This window comes from Salvelinus fontinalis, chromosome 27 (genome assembly GCF_029448725.1).
Source record: "Salvelinus fontinalis isolate EN_2023a chromosome 27, ASM2944872v1, whole genome shotgun sequence".
NCBI lineage: Eukaryota > Metazoa > Chordata > Actinopteri > Salmoniformes > Salmonidae > Salvelinus > Salvelinus fontinalis.
The window spans coordinates 21476323-21503309 of record NC_074691.1 but is presented as its reverse complement, the minus strand read 5'-3'; the positions used below and the strand labels follow the sequence as shown (position 1 = coordinate 21503309).

The 26987-nt window shown below is 44.3% G+C and overlaps 1 protein-coding gene across 2 annotated transcripts in view; it reads right to left on the bottom strand.

Annotated features, from left to right (window-relative positions):
• Positions 1–26987, bottom strand: part of LOC129825294 (metabotropic glutamate receptor 1-like) — a 44454-nt gene that overhangs the window by 4642 nt on the left and 12825 nt on the right. For both annotated transcript variants that reach the window (XM_055885274.1, XM_055885275.1), the window contains exons 4-8: positions 8243–8478; positions 6330–6576; positions 5268–5436; positions 4006–4132; positions 115–1045 (exon numbers count right to left, since the gene is read on the bottom strand). In XM_055885274.1, coding sequence (XP_055741249.1) covers positions 115–1045; positions 4006–4132; positions 5268–5436; positions 6330–6576; positions 8243–8478 — 1710 coding nt within the window. The remainder of the gene's footprint in view (positions 1–114; positions 1046–4005; positions 4133–5267; positions 5437–6329; positions 6577–8242; positions 8479–26987) is intronic.

The following is a 26987-nucleotide window of genomic DNA, read 5'->3' as shown; positions in this document are numbered from 1 at the left end:
ATTGTAGTCACAAGACAACTTTTGGATCTAAATACGTGCGCAGGCCCTATTCTATCCTTCTATATGCCCTCCTCTTTAGGCCCTGAGTTCTGACCGTCACTGAAGGTTACTCACTTGGTGCTTCCGTTTCTGTTCTTCTTCCTACGGAACATGTTGAGAATGCTCTTGCTCTGCTGAGCCGCCTGGCCATCTCCCACATGCATCCTGACTACATCGGACGTGGTGAAGGCGCTCCTCACGTTCCTCTCTGGCTTGGCGATGATGATATACATCTTAGGCGAGAACATGCACCCCAGCGCCACGGTGACGCTCAGGCTCACTGAGAAGGACGTGGTGATGATCTTGTAGTTGGAGCCGAAGTAGATGGGAACGAAGGCCAACCAGATGATACAGGTGGTGTACATGGTGAAGGCGATGTACTTGGCCTCGTTGAAGTTGGCCGGGACGTTGCGCGTCTTGAAGGCGTAGTAGGTACAGCTCATGATGAGCAGGCCATTGTAGCCCAGCGGGGCCACCATGCCCACCGTGCTGGTGTTGCAGATGAGGTAGACCTCGCGGATGCTGGGGTAGTACTTGACGGGCATGGGAGGCTCCAGGATGATCAGGGTTATTTCCAGGATGAGTTGCAGGCTGATGAGGAAGAAGGAAATGAATACCTGGGCCCAGGCCGACATGAAGCGGGGCTTCTTGGTGCAGATCTTCTTCTTGCTGCCAGCCAGGATGCGGGCGATGCGGTTGGTTTTGGTGACCAGGGCGGAGTAGCACATTGCGGCTGAGAGGCCGACTAGGAGGCGCTGCAGGTAGCAGGATGCCACAGTGGGATAGGCGATCAGGGTGAATGGGCAGATGTAGCCCAATAAGACGCCCACCAGGATGATGTAGCACAGCTCACGACTGGACGACTTGACCACGGGCGTGTCGCGGTACACCACAAAGATTAAGATGACCCAGAGGGTGACCAGGATGCCCACGCAGGACAAACACACTGCCACGATGGACTCCACGTCTGACCAGTCCAGGTAATTCAGAGGCAGGGGCACACAACCTGCAGATGACAGAGGAAAGGAGAGATGCTGTTGTCTATCTAATCATTGAAGCGTGTAAATTGTGGAAAAGAAATAGGAAGCTCTGTAAATGGAAAAGAGGGGAACATGGGTAGACTAAAGAATTACTCAAGAACACACACATACTCTCCAAATCTGTCAGATTTTCCTCCCATGCTTATGCTGCAGCGTAAATTGTGTGTGTGTGTGTGTGTATGTGTGTCTCTGGGTGTGTCTCTGGGTGTGTCTCTGGGTGTGTGGCTGTCCATCATGCCTCATTGGTGGTGATTTGTCATCGGACACACACTGAGAGTCGCAAGGGCTTAATGGGAGGAAAGTGACGTCCCCAGACTCAGCTTAAAACCCCTGTATTACACAGTGCTAAATACATTACAGCGCCACCACAGGCTAGGCCTGCCTACGTCTATGCCATCACAACCAGCATAATTTAGTCCTCAAACCCAAATCACAAGAACTTTAACATTTCTGGCCTCCAAGCTTAGTTAATCAGGCTCACACACCGCCAATGGAAAAGGGAGGAAAATATGAAATGCACTTATCATCATCCTCTCTCTCAAAAATCTTCAAATCCCATATTTCTCTTCCCTACACAATCCTGTCAGAGCTTTAAGAAGACCTTTGAATAATTCCAACATTACTTATAAAAGATTCACTCCCTCCTCGCTTCTCAAGTTCACAACACCTTCCCTTCTCTAAATGTTGGTTTCCCCAGTAAACAAGAATGACAGAGCTATGGGACCAAAACAACGAGTCATAAAAATATCCACCTTTCCACTTTTCCATTCGGATGTGGGAATGATATTCCCTATTAGTATTCCCCAGACATCCTTAGGAAATCACAGGAAAGGGAGCAATTTCATCTCAGACGACAAACTGTTGGAAATCTATCTGTGTCCTCTAAAATAGCTAATAAGATTTTTCCCCTAGCAGCTGTGAGAGAAGAGAGCTCCCCTCAGCCCGAATCGCTGACAAAACAACTCCTAGGTCAGGGAGAAGGCACAGAGGGGAAGGGGGAAGACAGTGGAGAGAGAGAGAGCTGAGAAGAGAAGGCAAGAGGGAGGGGAAGATGAGACAGACAGACAGACTGATAGAAAGCAGGTAAGAGAGCAGGAGGTGAGATGAAAGGAGTTGGGGAAGGCAGAGCACATGACGGAGAGAGTAATGTCTTTAGGTGATAACAGTATAGAAATTAGATATTAAAATATTTTCTAAAATTCTGTCATCCCTTCTTGAAACTTACTAACCCAAATTGGTAAAAAGCTATTGTTCTCAGAAACTCCGTTGTCTATTACATATAGACATGGGCAGTTCTATCTCTTGATGCAGAAAAAGCTTTTGATAGACTAGAATGTTCATATCTTTGGTTGGTTTTGGAACCTATGTGACTTGGCTTCAATTTCCTTAATATGATTAAAATACTATATACCAATCCCTCAGCCATAGAAATAATGGGCAATACCTGCTCTGTTCCGTTCAGAAAAACTAGAAGTAGCAGGCAAGGTGATCCCATCTCACCTCTGCTATTTTTTTTGTTTCTGGAGCCCCTGGCCCAGTTAATTCGACAATCAAAATATATTACACCAATATCTCTAAATTCTACAGATCACGTCATCTCATTATACGCTGACAATATCTTACTTCATCTAGACCTTAGATAAACCATTGTTAGAAACTTTAACAGAACGCTCAAATCAATTCAATCCCACCTCGGCAGATGGGGTAACATCCCAGTTGCTTTTACCGGCAGAATATCTATTGTCAAAATGAATATATTGCCACGGCTGAATTTCTGTAGTTCAATGTTTCCCTTGACTCCCCCTTCTGGCTATTGGGATAAAATCCATAGTTAGGTTTAAAAAATGTATATGTCAAAGTAAGTGATCCCGGATAAAATTAACAAACTTACAAAGAGGGAAAGACGTAGCCAAAATCCGTACCAACATTTTCAGTCTGTTTCCAGGCATTTAATCCCATCCTGAATTGGTTTAGACATGATCCTTCCACCCCCTGGCTGAGTATAGCAAGAAGTATGGTGTCTCCTATTGCCCTGGGAGCAGTGGTCTTCACTGATCTATTCCTTAAACAATGTAAACTACAGATTGGTTCTATTATTGCTTATACAATCTCTATTCGGTGGAAAATTTAAAAACAATGTAACTGGGGACCAAACGTATTGGGACAAATTTATTTGTGTGTACTAAAGTAGTAAAAGCGTAAGTATTTGGTCCCATATTCATAGCACACAATGACAACATCAAGCTTGTGACTCTACAAATTTGTTGAATGCATGTGCTGTTTGTTTTGGTTGTGTTTCAGATTATTTTGTACCCAAAATAAATTAATGGTAAATAATGTATTTTGTCATGAATAGAATGTCACTTTTTTTCTTTACATACTAAATGTATTGTTACTTTTTGGCTCTGTGGTATGATCATTTGTATTTGTGTACTTTTTAAAACTTCTTATTTTTGAGTGGCATTTCACGGGTGGGTGCAAGCTATGAAATTATATGAATTTGTGTATTGTCTGTAGCCCCCCCAACAAGAAAATGACTAAATTCAAAAATGTTTGGTCACAAAATAAATCAGTATATCAGCAAGGAATGGGGAAGAATAGACAGACATTGGCAGTCCCTTCACAGGGAGAAGAAAGCAGAGTGCAGGCTGCAGGGAGTTGGGGACTGGGTTTAAGCAGAAACCTGGGATATATTGTCAGTATGTTGTGGTGGATTGGGAGACTAGGGAGGTGGGTGTTAGAGTAGATGAGGGCGGGCCAAGGCTGGGGGAGGTATAGATAGAGGGGATAGTGACTGGGACGGACATACAGGTTAGAGAAGATGTTAGGGTTAGAGGGGGTAGGACCTGGAGGAGATACAGCCAGGTAGATCCATGTAGTCAGTCATCATGGCTCATAAATACATAGTTCCCAGTTAGTTAGTTACCTTCCAGCTCGTCATCGGGCCACCAGCCCAGGTCACAGGCTTGACAGGTAAACTCATCCCGGACAATCTCATTGTCCTTACAGGTAGTGCAGATCCAGCAGCAGCTCACCTCGCCCTTCCTGATCACCTGATCACACAGAGGTCAGGGGTCACAGGCTATCAGTCAAAACAGTAACAATACCCAAACCACAACAAATCACAACCCCCACACCACTAACCCCAATCAGATATAAAGACGGGTATTAGTGTCTAATATGGCCTTGATGGTGCAAGTTTAGGCCCTTTGCACCACTAGGAGCTAAAATGAATAAGTCAAGTCAGGTGCATAATTATTATTAGTATTTTATTTTTTTACCCTTTATTTAACTAGGCAAGTCAGTTAAGAACAAATTCTTATTTACAATGACGGCCTACCCCGGGCCAAACCCTAACCCAGACGATGCTAGGCCAATTGTGTGCTGCCCCATGGGACTCCCAATCACAGCAGGGTTGTGATACAGCCTGGAATCGAACCAGGGTCTGTAGTGATGCCTCTAGCACTGAGATGCAGTGCCTCAGACTGCTGCACCACTCGGGAGCCCATTTTATAAGAAGCTATATGGTATAACAGTTTTCCTTAGCGGTACACAAATTATATTCCAAAAGACAAGCTCAGCTGCATTTACCTTGTCCTGTTCCCAGAGTGTATGTTACCAGAGCAGTGATATGTAAAACAGGGTGATGCACAGCACAGGGCTGTAAACAAAGCTGTAGCAGGCCCAACTTAAACAGACAGGAGAGTGTGCATGCTCCCTATGGTGGGCTTATGGCCAGGCTGAATAATACTGGCCCTGGTTGAAGAGACTCAAGGTGTTTCTACACCTGCATTGCTTGCTGTTTGGGGTTTTAGGCTGGGTTTCTGTACAGCACTTTGAGATATCAGCTGATGTAAGAAGGGCTTTATAAATACATTTGGTTTGATTTGATTTGATTTGTGTTTCGTCAAGATAATATAGGCTCCACTGCATTTTGTTAATACACAATGAGACCTTTTCAACCAGGAATGGAATCTGCTCATCAATTCCTAAGCTAGGGATCAATTTACAGAGCAAACTTAGTTCAAATAAGATTAAACAAAAGCATTAAAGCAGAAAAATAGTCAAAGTAGTTGTGCACTAAACTGAGTTCTGGGTATTCCTGACTGACTGGTTCAGGACCTATCCCAATCCAGCCTGGCCAAGCCTGGCCCAGCCTGGCTCAGCATGGTTTTTCAGTGTATGTACCTTGATCTGTCCCCTGGAGCAGGGCTCGCTGCAGACGGAGCGGACCATGTCACTGTTGTTCATCCACAGCTTCCAGTCATCGATGTTCAGAATGCCCTCGTGCCACGAGCCCACCTGCTGGTAGTCATAGCTACCGTCTCCCACACTTTGCAGGTTCATGATGTCATACCTGAGGGGGAGAGGAGAGGGTGAATGGGTGAGAGAGAGAGGGAGTGAGGGGGGAGAGACATGGAGAGGGACAGGGAGAGAAAGAGAGAGAGAGAAAGACACAGAGCAAGGACAAAATGGAGAAAGAGAGAAATTAAGAAATTAAGAGTGAGTTAGTGGTAGGTGTTTTAATGATAACCCCTAAATACCTTGCTTAGAGCAGACCCCTTTATTCAAAATCACTAACAGTTTACAGACTATATAGTTGGAAGTTTTGCCAAGCAATTTCAGGTAAAGCCACTCAGAGGGGTACAGAACATCACCTTTGGGCTTAGAACCCAGATCTATTTTGATTATGAGGCCATGCCTAAGTACTAGCTCTGACCTCTGGCTGAAAAACAGATGACTGGGGGTGTTTTTCACCTGTCTTTTAGGGACTGTCTGTAGCTGGCTGGCAACAAGATCTCATATTCTCTCTTCGAAATTCAACGTATTATTTTCGATGCATTAATTCCACGTGGTTAAAGGGTTAAATCCGTGTGGTTACAGGGTTAAAATAAAAACAATTCAAAGGTTAACAGTTCATGCATTCATTCTGAGTGGTTAAGGTGTGTGTGTGTGTGTGTGTGTGTTTGTGTGTGTGTATGTGTGTGTGTGTGTGTGTGTGTGTGTGTGTGTGTGTGTGTGTGTGTGTGTGTGTGTGTGTGTGTGTGTGTGTGTGTGTGTGTGAGTGAATACAGCGTGTAGTGTGTACGTGTGCCCATGCATATGTTTTCATAGTTATTTCAAACAAAATCTGCTCGCCGACAATTCTCCATAGCAACCCCCATCCCCCTCTTCCTCCTCCTCCTTCTCCACCTCCCCTACATCCTTCTTCTCCTCCTCCTCTCCTCCTACTCCATCCATCGCCCTCACCTGCCCGGAGTGTCCCCGTTCTCGTCGAAGTACACATCCTCCCCTGATACCCCTCTGAAGGTGATCTTGAGCAGGTAATCCAGCAGCTTACTGCCATCGATGGGGTCCATGGCCTCACACAGGCCTGGCTGGCCAGGGCACAGCTCACTGTGCATGTCATGGAGACCGTGGGCCATGGCATAGATGGCATTAATGACGAAGCCCATCTTACTGTCTTGGACGTAGTTCTCATGAAGACTCTCGTTGCCTAGGGATTGGTGAGAAATTTACAGAAAGTCAAAATGGGGGATTGGTTGATGTTGTTTTTCTAAGAAGGCAAACATTTTGTTTGTTTGTGCTGGATTTATAGTGTCGTATCAATGTGAACATTTTATCACACAGAATATTGTACTACAAGAGAATTATACAACTTCTTTCTCCAACCCATGAAGAACTGAGTTTTGAATTATAATTGGATCAAAACGTACAACAAAAACATCTCTCTCTTTTGCAGCACAATAGAATTGGCACACACCATACAGTAAATCACAATAAGGTGTCCAAAGGCTTATTTTTTCCAAAGGATACAGAACTTGGAGGAATCTTGAGGGAGAAAGAGTTAAGTCTGTGGACACCATATTGTGTAACAGGCATTTTTGGTCAGCCAGCTGAAAGCATTGTCAGGCAATACAACTGGCAAATCAAAGGTGGACATTAACAAAGCACAGGGAATAGGGCAACCATAGCACTAATAGTGACATTTTTTTAAAGATACATTAATTCACCTTATAATCATACTGTACCTGAGGTGCTACTCCATGAAATGTTTAACTGCTTAAATCTCAAACAATTTTCTCGCCATATTTTCCTATTGTTTCTTTATTAATTTACAAAATGGCCGTATTTTGTCTGTGGTGATCATGCAGATAGGCAGCAATGGGGTATTCTATATAGAACACATCGCTCTCATACTCTGGTGTTCTACTGAAAGGGGTCGTGAACAGTGTGTTTCAGTGACTCATTCTTCCTTGTGCTCCCTCCACATTGCAGTACTTTCAAAAAACCGACCCAAGAGCTTGTACAGTAGAGTTTGACTGATTTCACCCTACCCTAGGCTCTCTCCAAACACAGCAGCCAATTTGAAGCTTTCTATTTATTTCACTGGTCTGGAGGTAGAACAAGGGGCCAACATGATCCTCAGAGATGGCACCAGTCAAACTCTACAAGTCTTGCCGAAGTGAAGTGATGTGTTTATACAGTACGATGCAAGTGCAGGAAAAGTCATCCTCTTCTTAATCCTGAAATATACACTTACCACCTTGGAGATCTTTAGGAAGAGAACATAACATGAGATACAGCAAACTATCATAGATCAACCCATATTGGTTTAATAAGTCTTCAGAGAGTCGGGTATTAGAAAGTAGTACATGTATAACACCTAAATGTTGAGGTGAATATACTCACAACAGCATCGATACTTGGAAAAGCTTTTCTAACAAAATGTTTGAAATCATGCTTATTGAGCATTGTTTCAGGTGATACATCTAATCGGGATGTTAATTGTGATTTGTTGTGAATAATATCCATTAAAAAATGTGTTAGTGATTTTGGTGGGGCAACAACTCAGTTTACCTAGATCACCTTTTGTTCGAAAGCAGAGAGAGTATTTGGAAAGGGGGAAAAAGGGAGACATCAATATCATTATCATACAATTGCTATTTCAAAACATTGAGATTAACTATTCATGTTATCCCGGCCTAACTCATCATGTATTGAAATTGCAGTCAATATATAACCTCCTTTTTGTGATGATTTTAGATAATTTTCTTCCGATTGCTTTCGTTGATTTAAAGATGTATTTCCTTCCTCCTCCCAATGTAAACCCTGCTAATTCCTCATGACTCTGGGTAATGTAGTTTATTAGTGATTCTCACCGGAGCAGACTTTCTTGTATTTCTTCATTTCCTGTGGATGTCCGGCCAGCCGGCACTGGAAGCGGTACTGCCAGAACTCTGGGAACCACGGGTTCCGTGAGTTGGTGTCCAAACGCAGCTTCAGGAAGTAGTCATCAAATGACTTCACTTCCTCTGACTGCAGCTTCATCGTGATCCCACCTTCAGCTTCCTGTTCATACCCCTCTACCACTTCATCACGATCTGCCCATCCATCACTGGAGAGAGAGAGGTAGAGAGGGAGAGAGAGAGACTTTGTAAAACAATGAAAATAGCGCTGATCGGGCACTTAGTGGTAAAACCCCATTTCACTTAACTCCCAATTACACTTAAATCGTGCATGGTTAACTAATCAATTATCAAGAAAGGCTATTTATACTACAGTATAATGAATGTTTAATGTAATAGTTCAATCAGGGCCCCGATACACAGTCAGTTCAATATTTTGGAGAGGGAAGAGAAAGTTCATTCTGAAGAAAAAAGCTTTCAACCCAACAGAAAACCAATAAAATAATTTACTAAAGAATTATGTCTGTGTTACATTTCCACATTAATTCATAAGGACGACTTCCGGCATTCATCCAGTGACACTGCTAGCCGTAGCAATCGTGTTGCTAAATTCTGGCTCCTTACAATTCTGAGGTGAACAATTAGAATAGTCTCACTGTCTTGTCATTGTTAAGTTCACTGACAATATCCTTTCAGACAAGGCCACATTAAGAGAGAAGGGGAAAAAAGTGTAGCAGAGCTTAGGCCATGTGTCAAATCTTCCCAACAATCAGATTCCACTGCAAAGATCCATCCTTTGCTCTTCAAGCTAATAGGCAGTGACCTTCAAGTCTACTATAGTTTCTATGGTCTCTGTAGGGATCACTAGCCCCTTAGCTTTAGCTCTGTGGCCATTGATTAACCCCAATGTGTAAGGACCGACGCCGGACAGGAGAAGTAGGTACGGGGAGTCAAACATTTATTCAGAAACGGACATAGAACACGGCAGGAACAGCGTCATCACACGGGAAAACAAGGACATATGACAAACAATCCCGAAGCAGGGAACAGAGCTAGGAAACAGACAGATATAGGGAAGGAAATTACACAAGTAATTGAGTCCACGTGAGTCCAATGAGCGCTGATGCGCGTGATGGGGAAAGGCAGGTGTGCGTACTGAAGGTGGCTTGAGTGCGTAATGTTGGGCAGTCTGGCGCCCTCGAGCACCAGAGGAAGGAAGAGCCGGCGCAGGCGTGACAGTACCCCCCCCCCCCCCCTCTAGGGGCGCCACCCGGCCTCCCACCTGGGCGAGCCGGCCGAGACATGGGAGCCGGGCAAGCTGGCTGGGGGTAAACTCCCAACGAACCGGCAGGGGCGTGGGAGCCATGCGAGCCGGCTGAGGCATGAACGCCTGTCGATCCCGCTGCGACGTGGAAGCCTGATGATCCGACGGAGACGTGACAGTCTGACGAGCCGGCTGGGAGATCAGGACCTGACAATCCGGCTGAGGCCCGACGTGGGATGGGCTCCTTCTGAGCCAACCGGGGCAAGGAAACCTCTTGAGCCAGCTAGGGAGTGGAAGCCCAACGAGCTGGCTAGGCACCCCCGGGTTTCATCGGCGGCAACCCAGAACCGACATCACCACCAAACGGAACGCCAGTACTCTCCGATGCTTTGTGTGATGGCTTCGGGATTCTGTAAGGAGTGACGCCGGACAGGAGAAGCAGGTACGGGGAGTCAAACATTTATTCAGGAACGGACATAGAACACGACAGGAACAGCATCAGCACACGGGAAAACAAGGACATATGACAAACAATCCCGAAGCAGGGAACAGAGCTAGGAAAGAGACAGATATAGGGAAGGAAATCTGGTGCCACCACCATGCTTCACCGTAGGGATGGTACCAGGTTTCCTCCAGACGTGATGATTGGGATTCAGGCCAAGAATTCAATCTTGGTTTCATCAGACCAGAGAATCTTGTTTCTCATGGTCTGAAAGTCTTTAGAGGCTTTTTGGGAAACTCCAAGCAGGCTGTTATGTGCATTTTACTGAGGAGTGGCTTCCGTCTGGCCCCTCTACCATAAAGACCTGATTGGTGGAGTGCTGCAGAGATGGTTGTCCTTCTGAAAGTTTATCCCATCTCCACAGAGGAACTCCAGAGCTCTGTCAGAGTCACCATCGGGTTCTTGGTCAACTCCCTGACCAAGGCCCTTCTCCCCCGATTGCTCAGCTTGGCTGGGCAGCCAGCTCTATCAAAAGTCTTGGTGGTTCCAAACTTCTTCCATTTAAGAATGATGGAGGCCACTGTTCTTGGGGACCTTCAATGCTGAAGAAATGTTTTGGTACCTTTCCCCAGATCTGTGCCTCAACACAATCCTGTCTCGGAGCTCTATGGACATTTCCTTTGACCTCATGGCTTGGGTTTTGCTCTGACATGCACTGTCAAATGTGGGACCTTATATAGACAGTTGTGTGCCTTTCAAAATCATGTCCAATCAATTGTGTTAACCACAGGTGGACTCCAATCAAATTGTAGAAACATCTCAAGGATGATTAATGGAAACAGGATGCACCTGAGCTCAATTTCGAGTCTCATAGCAAAGGGTCTGAATACTTATGTAAATAAGGTATTTCCTGTTTAACGTTAATACATTTGCAAACATTTAAAAAAAAACTGTTTTGCTTTGTCATTATGGGGTATTGTGTGTAGAATGCTAAGGAGATTTTTTTTTTTTATCCATTTTAGAATAAGGATGTACTGTCATTTTGGGGGGGGGGGGGGGGGGGTCAAGGGGTCTGAGTACTTCCCGAAGGCACTGTATACAACGACCTGTTTGTATGTGGTTGCTATGAAAGTTAACTTTGTGGGTGTGTGATCAGGGGTGTATTCATTGCGCCGATTTTGGTGAAAATTATTTTTTTGTTTGCAGCTGTTGGACTAATGATTGCACCCTAGATCACCTAGGTGCAGGCAAGTGTGTGCAAGGTGGTATTGAATGTTTCACTGTCACATTGATTACTCAAAATTCTCTCGACCTGTGCACCTACGTTGTAAACGTTTAGTCATAGGCTAGGTTGTAGCAACCTCATGATGGCTACAGGGGAAATTTGAGTGTCATGTAGTAGCCTAAACCTATCTTACATTGAACTGGGTGAATGGAATATGAATGTCAGTCATCCAACACGCTGTAATAGAAACAGGCCATGCTCATTAAAAATGTAATGTAATAATAATTAAAATGTAAAAATGTAATAATAATTAAACGGCACTGACCGCCACTGTCTACTACAGTCCCCCAATGTGCCTCTTTGTTTGTTTTCTTTCCCTCTGTGTTAGTTTCCCCATTAAATGAAGCTCATTTAGACATGCATCTGAAGCCTGGAGACCCTTAGAGGGATGAAGAAGAAATACTAGAGACAGAGACAAAGAAAATAAATGACTAGATATACAGTGCTCCTCTAAGCTGTGCTCTTCTCTTCTCTGGCGTGTTCGTTTTGGTGTGGCTGTCCGTGTTTGTGGGTGGTGGCTATACTGTCTCTCTCTCCATCTGTAATGTGGCTAGACTCATTGGCTCTTATTTTCTCTGTGCTGCTGGCTGCAGCATCCTTGAATACCTGTACTGTTGACAGCTATCCTCCAATTAGAGAGTGAGTCAGCCAGTAGCCAATTACCCCTGACAAGAGCAAACACTGAGTGTACAAAACATTAAGAACACCTGCTCTCTCCATGACATAGACTGACCAGGTGAATCCAGGTGAAAGATATGATCCCTTATGGGTGTAACTTGTTAAATCCACTTCAATCAGTGTAGATGAAGGGGAGGAGACAGGTTAAAGAAGGATTTTTAAACCTTGAGACATGGATTGTGTGTGTGTGTGCCATTCGGAAGGTGAATGGGCTAGACAAAAGATTTAAGTGTCTTTGAATGGGGTATGGTAGTAGGTGCGAGGTGCACCAGCTTGTGTCAAGAACTGCAACGCTGCTGGGTTTCTCACGCTCAACAGTTTCCAGTGTATCAAGAATGGTCCACCGCCCGAAGGACATCCAGCCAACTTGACACAACTGTGGAAAGCATTGAAGTCAACATGGGCCAGCATCCCTGTGGAATGCTTTTGACACATTGTAGAGTCCCTGCCCTGACAAATTGAGGCTGTTCTGAGAGCAAAAGGGGGTGCAACTCAATATTAAGAAGGTGTACCTAACGTTTGGTATACTCAGTGTGTATGTGTGTGTGTGTGATGAGTTTGTATGAGAGGAGTGTATGTGGATGCCATGTCAAACCATTTTAAGGGTCTATACCTACGAGAAAGGAAGCATAAGGAGTGATATAGTTGGCTGCTTGAATGTTTCGTAGTGTTATCGTTTTAAGCACTGATAGAGACACAGGGAAATGTCTCCCCATATTTTCGAGCTCACTTAGGTTCACCACACCAATATTGTTAACACCTAATTATCCTCCACTGACTCGCTTCTGAATTCTGGGTGTTTTTGTTCAATTTTTTAGAAAGGTTAGCCAACAAAATCCTATCTTCCCCTCTCTTAATTAAGTTCAGGCCAGAAACATGTGAAATTGATTAGTCACAGTTACTTTTGCCTCTGAGGCTCTATGTGCATTTCCATGCGTATCCCAAACCACCGTCATTCTTCCTCCCATCAGATATTCACAACCAAAACAACCATCATTACTGTGCACTGTGCCTTCCACCCCACCCTCAAACCCCTCCCTTCCTTCCACCCCACGCTCAAACCCCTCCCTCCCTTCCACCCCACCCTCAAACCCCTCCCTCCCTTCCACCCCACCCTCAAACCCCTCCCTCCCTTCCACCCAACCCTCAAACCCCTCCCTCGCTTCCACCCCACCCTCAAACCCCTCCCTCCCTTCCACCCCACCCTCAAACCCCTCCCTCCCTCCCTTCCACCCCACCCTCAAACCCCTCCCTCCCTTCCACCCAACCCTCAAACCCCTCCCTCGCTTCCACCCCACCCTCAAACCCCTCCCTCCCTTCCACCCCACCCTCAAACCCCTCCCTCCCTTCCACCCCACCCTCAAACCCCTCCCTCCCTTCCACCCCACCCTCAAACCCCTCCCTCCCTCCCTTCCACCCCACCCTCAAACCCCTCCCTCCCTTCCCCTCACCAGTCCATGCTCAGGGCCAAGGTAGCTAACTGCATTTGCAGTGCTATATTTGATACAGTGTTATACAGGGGCCTCCAATATGTGTCCAAACAGAGACGTGGATTAGTGCAACGGCAGGCTGTGGCAGAGACAGATTGGGTTTGGGAAATAGACTTGTGTGTGTGTGTGTGTGTACTTGTGTGCGTTTGGGAAATAGACTTGTGTGTGTGTGTGTACTTGTGTGCGTTTGGGAAATAGACTTGTGTGTGTGTGTGTGTACTTGTGTGCGTTTGGGAAATAGACTTGTGTGTGTGTGTACTTGTGTGCGTTTGGGAAATAGACTTGTGTGTGTGTGTGTACTTGTGTGCGTTTGGGAAATAGACTTGTGTGTGTGTGTACTTGTGTGCGTTTGGGAAATAGACTTGTGTGTGTGTGTACTTGTGTGCGTTTGGGAATTAGACTTGTGTGTGTGTGTACTTGTGTGCGTTTGGGAAATAGACTTGTGTGTGTGTGTACTTGTGTGCGTTTGGGAAATAGACTTGTTTGTGTGTGTGTGTACTTGTGTGCGTTTGGGAAATAGACTTGTGTGTGTGTGTGTACTTGTGTGCGTTTGGGAAATAGACTTGTGTGTGTGTGTACTTGTGTGCGTTTGGGAAATAGACTTGTGTGTGTGTGTGTACTTGTGTGCGTTTGGGAAATAGACTTGTGTGTGTGTGTACTTGTGTGCGTTTGGGAATTAGACTTGTGTGTGTGTGTACTTGTGTGCGTTTGGGAAATAGACTTGTGTGTGTGTGTACTTGTGTGCGTTTGGGAAATAGACTTGTGTGTGTGTGTACTTGTGTGCGTTTGGGAAATAGACTTTTGTGTGTGTGTACTTGTGTGCGTTTGGGAAATAGACTTGTGTGTGTGTGTACTTGTGTGCGTTTGGGAAATAGACTTGTGTGTGTGTGTGTGTACTTGTGTGCGTTTGGGAAATAGACTGAGTGTTAGGAGCATTTATTTAACGCCCCCATAAATTATTAATGAGCTGTTGCCAAGGTAGACATGCATTGCTATGTTCACATCAGAGTTTGCAATAAAGACAAAAATAACACTCTGTCTTCATGCTGTCGCTGTACCCTGCTGTACATACCTTTAAATACAGTGTATTCAAAAAGTATTCAGACCCCTTGACTTATTTCACATTTTGTTACATTACAACCTTATTCTAAAAAGGATAAAAAACTAAAATACAGTTGAAGTCGGATGTTTACATACACTTAGGTTGGAGTCATTAAAACTAGTTTTTCAACCACTCCACAAATTTCTTGTGAACAAACTATTGTTTTGGTAAGTCGGTTAGGACATCTACTTTGTGCATGACACAAGTAATTTTTCCTATAAACTATCAAAATAAAGAAAGTCGCACAATCCATGTATAATCTCCCAGCAATTTAATGGGTATTTACCAACGTTTCGGCATCACTGTGCCTTCCTCCTCCTTATTCTGGGTGTGTGCCAGCTCATGTTTTTTTATCTACAAGTCATTTTTCCAACAATTGTTTACAGACAGATTATTTCACTTATAATTTACTGTATCACAATTCCAGTGGGTCAAAAGTTTACATACACTAAGTTGACTGTGCCTTTAAACAGCTTGGAAAATTCAAAAAAATGATGTCATGGTTTTAGAAGCTTCTGATAGGCTAACTGACATCATTTGAGTCAATTGGAAGTGTACCTGTGGATGTATTTCAAGGCCTACCTTCAAACTCAGTGCCTCTTTGCTTGACATCATGGGAAAATCCAAATAAATCAGCCAAGACCTCAGAAAACAAATTGTAGACCTCCACAAGTCTGGTTCATCCTTGGCAGCAATTTCCAAACACCTGAAGGTACCACGTTCATCTATACAAACAATAGTATGCAAGTATAAACACCATGGGACAACGCAGCAGTCATACCGCTCAGGAAGGAGACACGTCCTGTCTCCTAGAGATGAATGTACTTTGGTGCGAAAAATGCAAACCAATTCCAGAACAACAGCACAGGACCTTGTGAAGATGTTGGAGGAAACAGGTACAAAAGTATCTATGTCCACAGTAAAACGAGTCCTATATCGACATAACCTGAAAGGCCACTCAGCAAGGAAGAAGCCACTGCTCCAAAACCACCATAAAAAGCTAGACTACGGTTTGCAACTCCACATGGGTACAAAGATCGTACTTTTTGGAGGAATATCCTCTGGTCTGATGAAACTAAAAGAGAACTGTTTGGCCATAATGACCATCGTTATGTTTGGAGGAAAAAGGGCGAGGCTTGCAAGCTGAAGAACACCATCCCAATCGTGAAGCACGGGGGTGGCAGCATCATGTTGTGTGCAAACTATGTCCCTCCTGCATGCTTTGCTGCAGGAGGGACTGGTGCACTTCACAAAATAGATGGCATCATGAGGGAGGACAATTATGTGGATATATTGAAGCAACATCTCAAGACATCAGTCAGGAAGTTAAAGCTTGGTCGCAAATGGGTCTTCCAAATGGACAATGACCCCAAGCATACTTCCAAAGTTGTGGCAAAATGGCTTAAGGACAACAAAGTCAAGGTATTGGATTGGCCATCACAAAGCCCTGACCTCAATCCTATAGAAAATTTGTGTGCAGAACTGAAAAAGTGTGTGCAAGCAAGAAAGCCTATAAACCTGACTCAGTTCCACCAGCTCTGTCAGGAGGAATGGGCCAAAATTCACCCAACTGGTGGAAGCTTGTGGAAGGCTACCTGAAACGTTTGACCCAAGTTAAACCATTTAAAGGCAATGCTACCAAACACTAATTTAGTGTATGTAAACTTCTGACCCACTGAGAATGTGATGAAAGAAATAAAAGCTGAAATATATATATATATATATTTTCACCTTTATTTAACCAGGTAGGCTAGTTGAGAACAAATTCTCATTTGCAACTGCGACCCGACAAGACAAAGCAAAGCAGTTCGACACATACAACAACACAGAGTTACACATGGAATAAACAAACATACAATCAATAATACAGTAGAAAAGTCTATATACAGCTTGTACAAATGAGGTAGGATAAGGGAGGTAAGGCAATAAATATGCTATGGTGGCGAAGTAATTACAATATAGCAATTAAACACTGGAATGGTAGCATGTGCAGTAGATGAATGTGCAAGTAGAGAAACTGGGGTGCAAAGGAGCAAGATAAATAAATAAATACAGTATGGGGATGAGGTAGATTGGATGGGCTATTTACAGATGGGTTATGTACAGGTGCAGTGATCTGTGAGCTGCTCTGACAGCTGGTGCTTAAAGCTAGTGAGGGAGGTAAGAGTCTCAGCTTTAGTGATTCTTGCAGTTTGTTCCAGTCATTGGCAGCCGAGAACTGGAAGGAGAGGAGGCCAAAGGAAGAATTGGCTTTGGGGGTGACCAGTGAGATATAGCTGCTGGAGTACGTGCTACAGGTGGATGCTGCTATGGTGACCAGTGAGCTGAGATAAGGCGCGGCTTTACCTAGCAGAGACTTGTAGATGACCTGGAGCCAGTGGGTTTGGTGACGAGTATGAAGCGAGGGCCAGCCAACGAGAGTGTACAGGTCGCAGTGGTGGGTAGTATATGGGGCTTTGGTGACAAAACGGATGGCACTGTGATAGACTGCATCCAATTTGTTGAGTAGAGTATTGGAGGCTATTTTGTAAATGACATCGCCGAAGTCGAGGATCGGTAGCATGGTCAGTTTTACGAGGGTATGTTTGGAAGCATGAGTGAAGGATGCTTTGGTGCAAAATATTGTGACATTTCACATTCTTAAAATAAAGTGGTGATCCTAGCTAACCTAAGACAGGGAATTTTTACTAGGATTAAATGTCAGGAATTGTGAAAAACTGAGTTTAAATGTACTTGGCTAAGGTGTATGTAAACTTCCGACTTCAACTGTATCATCAATCGACACACAATACCCCATAATGACAAAGCAGAAATGTTTGCAAATTGATTGCAAATAAAAAACTTTAATATTCAGACCCTTTACTCAGTATTTTGTTGAAGCACCTTTGGCAGCAGTTACAGCCTTAAGTCTTCTTGGTTATGACGGTACAAGCTTGAAACACCTGTATTTGAGTAGTTTCTGCTACAAGCGTGGTACATCTGTATTTGGGGAGTTTCTCCCGTTCTTCTCTGCAGATCCTCTCAAGCTCTGTCAGGTTGGATGGGGAGCATCGCTGCATAGTTATTTTCAGGTCTCTCCAGAGATGTTAGATCGAGTTCAAGTCCGGGCTCTGGCTGGGCCACTCAAGGACATTCATAGACTTGTCCCGAAGCTATTCCTGCAATGTCTTGGCTGTGTGTTTAGGGTTGTTGTCCTGTTGGAAGGTGAACCTTCGCCCTAGTCTGAGGTCCTGAACGCTATGGAGCAGATTTTCACCAGCTCTAGGAGGAGTCTTGGTGGTTCCAAACTTTTTCCATTTAAGAATGATGGAGACCACTTAATTTTTGAGGACCTTCAATGCTGCAGACATATTTTGGTACCCTTCCCCAGATCGGTTCTTCGACACAATCCTGTCTCGGAGCTCTACGGACAATTCCTTCGACCTCTTGGCTTTGTTTTTGCTCTGACATGCACTGTCAACTGTGGGACCTTATATAGACAGGTGTGTGCCTTTCTAAATCATGTAAAATCAATTGAATTTACCATAGGTGGACTCCAATCAAGTTGTAGAAACATCTCAAGGATGATCAATGGAAACAGGATGCACCTGAGCTCAATTTCAAGTCTCATAGCAAAGGGCCTGAATACTTATTTACATAAGGTATTTCAGTTTTTTCTATAAACCTGTTTTCACTTTGTCATTATTGGGTATTGTGTGTAGATTGATGATGAAAAGCAATCATTTACAGTTTTTTTGGATTGCTTACTCACAAAAATTAAAAGTAGTACACTATTAGCAAAACCTTACACTCAAGAAGCAAAACATCAGCCCATATTTGCACAACTATAAGCACATTGTCAACCTCACACTTGTTGCAAAACTCTACACACAGTGATTTGCAAAACACTAAACACACTTAACATACATTACACACAAAAATCTATCATGAAGTCACGTCCTTGCAATACCAAAGCACCGACTGTCAAATTACCACACCGTCCAACCAATTGGTTCAACACAGTCATCAGGTGTGCAAACACTCGTTTGCTTAATTGTAGACACACCAATCAGGTGTATAAGCACTATAAAAAGCAGCAGGTGAGTTCATCGGTCTTCAAGCACAATGGAAAGAGTCAGAGAAAGAGTAAGACGAGGAGGAGGAGGAGGAGGACGACGAGGAGAACGAGGAGGAGGACGAGGAGAACGAGGAGAACGAGGAGGAGATGAGGAGGACGAGGAAGAGGAAGAGGAAGACAAGAAGGTGCTCAAAGAGGACCGAATCTGACAAATGAGATCCGCGCAACACTGGTTGACCATGTTGTCAACCACGGCCTGACGCTGAGGGAGGCTGGACTGCGAGTACAGCCAAATCTAAGCCGATATACAGTGGCAAGTGTGATGAGAACATTTAGACTGGAAAATAGGTATTGTAAAAATATCATATCAAAAACATTTGCACGGTTTCAGTAACTGCTTACAGTGCTGTATTCTATGCACTATCAGCACTTCTGTTACCTTTTCCTGTGAAATTACTGTACTATTGTATACTGTTTTTTTTTCTACATAGGATTGAGGGTCAGGGACGACAAGGGGGAAGGCCTCCTATGTTCACAGAACAGCAAGAGAGGGAGATAGTAAACATGGTTTTGGCCAACAATGCTATAACACTCAAGCAGCTCCAAGCTAACATTGTCAATAACCACGCCATTTTCAACGATATCCATCAGGTCTCAACATCAACACTGGCACGCATTAAAAAAAAAAAAAACATATTCAAATGAAGGAAATTTATCGAGTGCCTTTCGAGCGCAATTCCGAAAGGGTGAAACGACTGCGGCATGATTATGCAGAGGTATGTATTCACTTTAGCAGTGTGATCTTGCATACTGTCTCATAATCTTTTACTGTACTGTAATATGTATACTAGATCTACACTGAACTACACAATTTTGCCTGACACTGTTTTTCAGAGAGTTTTACGAATGGATGGAGAGGAGATCCAGCATGAGTTCATTTACGTAGATGAGGCTGGGTTCAACCTGACGAGAACACGAAGGAGGGGAAGAAACATCATTGGCCACAGGGCTATAGTCAATGTCCCAGGGCAACGTGGGGGTAATATAACACTCTGTGCAGCCATTACACAGAATGGGGTCCTCCACCGCCATGCCCATATGGGCCCTTACAACACAGCACTCATACTTACATTCTTGGACCAATTGCACAACATAACAGCAGCAAATCAAATCGATCATATGCAATACATTGTTGTCTGGGACAATGTGTCTTTCCACCGCTCTGCTCTGGTTCAGAACTGGTTTCAGCAACATCCACATTTCACCGTCCTATATCTTCCACCATACTCTCTATTCCTCAACCCTATAGAAGAGTTTTTCTCGGCATGGCGGTGGAAGGTATATGATCTCCGTCTCCAGGCTGAGGTACCCCTCATCCAAGCCATGGAGGAGGCCTGTGACCAGATGGAGGTAGCAGCAATGCAAGGATGGATTCGTCATTCAAGACGTTTCTTTCCAAGGTGTCTTGCTAATGACAACATTGCCTGCGATGTTTGAAATTCTCTGGACAGATCCAGCTAGGCGAAGAGACAATGTCTATTTATTTTGTTTATTTTTTTTTAACTTACAATACGTAAAGTGACGTTTGGTTACAGTATTATGAATCTCCATGTCAACATTTTGGGCGTGTTGAGAAATAAATGAGTTTCTTCAGTATGCAACATTGGTCTTGTGTAGTGTTTGGTGAATTTACATTATATTTGTACTTTGTTGATAGTAGCCTACTCTAATCATAGGGAAGTAGAAGTGCTAAAAGTGTTTTAGGTTTATCACAGCAGAGTGTAACTCGTGCAAACAGAGTATAGTAATGTGAAATGTATGTGTTTCATATGGTAACAAAGTGTGGTTTGTAAAAAGAAGTGTATAGTTTTTACAAGAGTGTTTAATTTTGCAAAGGATCTGTAGTGTTTTGCTAATTGGGTGTGTGGTTGTGCTAATTGTGTGTAGTGTTTTGAAAACACGGGCCCTGTTTTGAAAATCGTGCTTAAGCAATCAAAAAAAACTGTAATACATTTTAGAATAAGGCTGTAACGTAACAAAATGTGGAGAAAGTCAATCGGTCTGACTACTGAATGCACTGTACCTCATCATGAAAGCACAGGCCTAACCACAGTTAGACTAAGACTGTTCAACACCTACCACTGCTACTACTATTAGTCCAACCACATCACAGCTAGGCTAGTTGAATCACTGGAGGCAGCCCCCTTTTTATTCTTACAGAAATATATTCACGTCCAAATTACCACATGCATCAAGTGGTCAATTAGAGATCCGTGTGTGTGTGAACACTGGCTAGGTGATTGACTGATCCTCAGTGTTGTGAGACATTGCTGTGGAGGAGCTGCGGAACCAACAGTTAGATAATTCATGTCTAAAACACAACAGAGCTTTCAGCCGAGTGCCAGGAGAGAGAACAAACGAACGAATCCCCTGACTATTTCAGATGATCTAGTTCCAGTTGGATAGCTAACACATTTGTATATTTATGAAGCCATGAATTAATTGGCGGGGTAGAATCTTAATCACATGCACCGTATCCTGAGGGAAAGAATGGATTTTACAAGAGTTTCCAAAAAAGTTCAAAAGTAAGAGATTCATTATGCGTTCCCTTGTTTTGATCCATTTGACACAAGCAGACAGCGGGCATGGCCAATGGCGCGGCTCCCACCAAAAATGTAAGAGTCTGTGTTCTTGGCCTAAGAGACAACATTTTGCTATTTTAAAGCTAATTTTCTGCAACTCTACACATTTCCCACATAAGGAGAGAACATTTTACAGTTAGCGTGTGTGTGTGTGTGTGTGTGTGTGTGTGTGTGTGTGTGTGTGTGTGTGTGTGTGTGTGTGTGTGTGTGTGTGTGTGTGTGTGTGTGTGTGTGTGTGTGTGTGTGTGTGTGTGTGTGTAACTGTGTGTGTGAAACTGTGTGTGTGTGTGTGTAACTGTGTGTGTGTGCAACTGTGTGTGTGTGTGTGTGTGTGTGTGTGTGTGTGTGTGTGTGTGTGTGTGTGTGTGTGTGTGTGTGTGTGTGTGTGTGTGTGTAACTGTGTGTAACTGTGTGTAACTGTGTGTAACTGTGTGTAATTGCTTAATTGTGTATGTGTGCAAATTATAAAAACAGAAAATAAGCAAGAGGGCCATCATAACAGGGACATTGTTTCAACCTCAGCGTGTTCTGTCACAACGACATCCAGATGCCAACCCATGGATGCTCTTCTGATCATTTCAATGTCCTTCACCAGTTCTAGAAAAAAAAGCACGGCATCCATGTTTTTCTACTTTCAATTAAAGTCTGTGATATGTTAAGAAAATTCAAATTCATCTTTTAAAGCCTCTTGTTCAGTGAAACATAAAGAGATGCAATTTAGATGCATAAGTCAATTGTAAAAGACTTTGTGGAACTACTATTGAGTATAATCACCCAGAAAAGCTGTAGACCTATCGTTGCCTTCTCTGTGACATTTTATGTGATATATGCTAGAATTAAAACTGTGGACATTCAGAGGATTGAGCTATTTTCCTTAGAGGCTATTGTTTGACTGACAGGTCTAGACTCAGAGCCAATCAGCCAAGCCTTCTAAGCCTCTCATCAAACAAGACCAAATCTCCATGGTGATTGTAACGTTAGCAACATGCTAACGTCAGGGAGCAAAATTGACTTTCTCTATAAAATCACAAATCCCAGTTATAACAGGAAAGGGACATGCTGTAGTGTACATATCTGTGCAGTATCACCCGACAAGCCAATGCCCCAGAACGTGCCCTAATAAACTGAATCTAGTATCACCCGACAAGCCAATGCCCCAGAACGTGCCCTAATAAACTGAATCTAGTATCACCCGACAAGCCAATGCCCCAGAACATGCACAAATAAACTGAATCTAGTATCACTCGACTAGCCAACGCCTCCACAACGTGCCCTAATAAACTGAATCTAGTATAACTCGACTAGCCAACGCCTCCACAACGTGCCCTAATAAACTGAATCTAGTATAACTCCACTAGCCAACGACTCCACAACGTGCCCTAATAAACTGAATCTAGTATCACCCGACAAGCCAATGCCCCAGAACGTGCCCTAATAAACTGAATCTAGTATCACTCGACTAGCCAACGCCTCCACAACGTGCCCTAATAAACTGAATCTAGTATAACTCGACTAGCCAACGCCTCCACAACGTGCCCTAATAAACTGAATCTAGTATAACTCGACTAGCCAACGCCTCCACAACGTGCCCTAATAAACTGAATCTAGTATAACTCCACTAGCCAACGACTCCACAACGTGCCCTAATAAACTGAATCTAGTATCACTCGACTAGCCAACGCCCCCACAACGTGCCCTAATAAACTGAATCTAGTATAACTCCACTAGCCAACGCCTCCACAACGTGCCCTAATAAACTGAATCTAGTATAACTCGACTAGCCAACGACTCCACAACGTGCCCTAATAAACTGAATCTAGTATAACTCGACTAGCCAACGCCCCCACAACGTGCCCTAATAAACTGAATCTAGTATAACTCGACTAGCCAACGCCTCCACAACGTGCCCTAATAAACTGAATCTAGTATAACTCGACTAGCCAACGCCCCCACAACGCGCCCTAATAAACTGAATCTAGTATAACTCGACTAGCCAACGCCTCCACAACGTGCCCTAATAAACTGAATCTAGTATAACTCCACTAGCCAACGCCCCCACAACGTGCCCTAATAAACTGAATCTAGTATCACTCGACTAGCCAACGCCTCCACAACGTGCCCTAATAAACTGAATCTAGTATAACTCCACTAGCCAACGACTCCACAATGTGCCCTAATAAACTGAATCTAGTATCACTCGACTAGCCAACGCCCCCACAACGTCCCCTAATAAACTGAATCTAGTATAACTCCACTAGCCAACGACTCCACAACGTGCCCTAATAAACTGAATCTAGTATAACTCCACTAGCCAACGCCTCCACAACGTGCCCTAATAAACTGAATCTAGTATAACTCGACTAGCCAACGCCTCCACAACGTGCCCTAATAAACTGAATATAGTATCACTCGACTAGCCAACGCCTCCACAAAGTGCCCTAAAAAACTGAATATAGTATCACTCGACTAGCCAACGCCTCCACAACGTGCCCTAATAAACTGAATCTAGTATAACTCGACTAGCCAACGCCCCCACAACGTGCCCTAATAAACTGAATCTAGTATAACTCGACTAGCCAACGCCTCCACAACGTGCCCTAATAAACTGAATCTAGTATAACTCCACTAGCCAACGCCTCCACAACGTGCCCTAATAAACTGAATCTGGTATCACTCGACTAGCCAACGCCTCCACAACGTGCCCTAATAAACTGAATCTAGTATAACTCGACTAGCCAACACCTCCACAACGTGCCCTAATAAACTGAATCTAGTATAACTCGACTAGCCAACGCCTCCACAACGTGCCCTAATAAACTGAATCTAGTATCACTCGACTAGCCAACGCCCCCACAACGTGCCCTAATAAACTGAATCTAGTATAACTCCACTAGCCAACGCCTCCACAACGTGCCCTAATAAACTGAATCGAGTATCACTCGACTAGCCAACGCCCCCACAACGTGCCCTAATAAACTGAATCTAGTATAACTCGACTAGCCAACGCCCCCACAACGTGCCCTAATAAACTGAATCTAGTGTAACTCGACTAGCCAACGCCTCCACAACGTGCCCTAATAAACTGAATCTGGTATCACTCGACTAGCCAACGCCCCCACAACGTGCCCTAATAAACTGAATCTGGTATCACTCGACTAGCCAACGCCTCCACAACGTGCCCTAATAAACTGAATCTAGTATAACTCCACTAGCCAACGCCTCCACAACGTCCCCTAATAAACTGAATCTAGTATAACTCCACTAGCCAACGCCTCCACAACGTGCCCTAATAAACTGAATCTAGTATAACTCGACTAGCCAACGCCCCCACAACGTGCCCTAATAAACTGAATCTAGTATAACTCCACTAGCCAACGCCCCCACAACGTGCCCTAATAAACTGAATCTGGTATCACTCGACTAGCCAACGCCTCCACAACGTGCCCTAATAAACTGAATCTAGTATCACTCGACTAGCCAACGCCCCCACAACCGTACAACTGGCGACCGTGTCAGTGTGCATGCTGCCGGCCCACGAGAGGAATCGCTAGAGCACGATGGGACAAGGACATCCAGGCCGGCCAAACCCTCCCCTAACCCGGACGATGCTGGGCCAATTGTTCGCCACCTCATGGGTCTCCCGGTCGTGGCCGGCTGTGACACCGCCCGGGATCGAACACGGATATGTAGTGATGCCTCAAGCATTGCAATGCAGTGCCTTAGTCCGCTGCACCACTCGGGGGGCCTGCTGAGTCTACCTTTAAAAAATGTTGGATTGTTAAATAAGTCTAGTTAATCTAGCCAGCTGTCTAAACTTGTAGTAATCATGGCCGAATTACCGACCGGGCACACAGGGCACATGCCCAGGGGCCTTAACCTCCAGGGGGCCCACATTGATTTTGTTAATCATTCTCACTCAGATAACATATTAACATGGCATAAGTCATGGCAAAATGTGTAGAGTTGTAGGAAAAACAGCACCCTTCACTTCGCAGCCTTTTCTGAGAAAAGGGTATAAATATAAGCTGTAAGGCAGGAATCGCAGGCTGGCCTCCTCTGTCCCACTATACTGACCTACTTCACTATAATGCACCCCATGCTGGTAGCCCAGGCTGTCCTAGGCTGTCCTAGGCAAACCCAAGCAACACTGGGGATGAGGGATGCCAGTACAGGAGTAAATCCACCAAGAAGGTGAGAAGTCTCCCTATCAAATGTTCATAATGTAGCCCTACATTACCTGACTACCTAGGTCCTTATTCAATCTGAACCATTATCAGTGATTGCAGAGTCAAGTCCTAATCTAGTGAGAAAGTAGCCTATTCATTTAGGGAGATAATGAATCTGCTCACTCCATTCTGTTCTGGCTGTACAATAATGGAAATGCAGGAATGACTTCCTGTTCTTTCATTCCTCAGAGATGGAGATAGGGAAGAGAAGAGATAAAAGCCTGTGAAAAGCAGGACACAGCTAAATATGTCGTCGTACTCCTCTCTCTCTCTCCCTCTCTCTGGCTCCTTAAATGTTTCATTTATTTAAGCTGGGAGAAAAACCAGAGTCCAGTCGTTAAGGAAATGGAAAATGCACTGCCTCACATAGAGAGAGGAGAAGAGAGAGAGGGGAGAGACAGAGGGAGAAGAGAGAGACAGAAAATACTGATTCACCTCCATCTCTCAGACACAAAAGTCCCTGGGCTGCTAATGTGCCTGTCTTCCTGTCTGTCTCATTGCCTGCCTATCTCCATTTTGCAAAATAAAATTGAAGTGAGTGAGGAATTTATGGTTGCCACACAAAATAGGAAACAGACAAAAATCTAAATGTAAAAAAAATTGGGGCTAAAATGAGTGAGTACAACAAGTGGAAAAGCAGCTTATGCAAATGTCTGTAGTAATAACAGCATTGAGGCAGGCAGCATTAGAGGGGTAGATATAGGAGATGAATGGTACTAATTGCGAGCAGGTGGGTGGGACGGACTCGGCTCCCCATACAGTCATTCTAATGGGGGGGGTTGGGTAATGGATGGAACAGGCGCTGGTGGTGATGACTAAAGGTAGATATGATGCGACTAACAGTCAACACTGTTGAGGGGAATAGTCTCTTAGCAGTGTTTCATCACCCCACTAATCACTACTTTGTGTGTCAATCATGATCAAACAGACAGATTCACCGCTGAGTTAACAGAACTGTACTTTACCCCATGGATAACGAAGTCAAATCAGTAAGAAGGTCAGGCATATTATTCCATACAAGAAAGAGATATACTATGAGTGAAAGGAGACAGCTCACAAGGGTTCTAGAGTCACAGATGTTCTTCTCTCCACAGCTCTCCACAGCTCCACAGACCAGTGTCTGCAGCTCACTCCGGGGTCAGAGCTCAACGTCCGTCCCTTCTCCCCAGATCTATGATTCCATCTACGGGACGTCCCCTGTCCTGACATGAGGTGTTTGTGCCTCCTTGTGATGCGACATCTGTTCAGTATTCACACACAACCACACCCTTGGTTCAAATATACAGTTCCTCTCACATGCCTCCCTCCAACACCACCCAAGACATCACGCCATCAGTCATCAAATCTAACGCCAAGTCACTAATCAGAACCCTAAACCCCCAAGGTCTGGTCTGAACCTGGGACCCATGTCTGTGATAGAACTACTACTGAACCATGCATCTCTTTAGACCAACCACACAGCAGGCAGCATCAAATTCATTACTTTTCTTTCTACTGACGGCCAGGGAACAAAATGTAATTGAATAAATAAT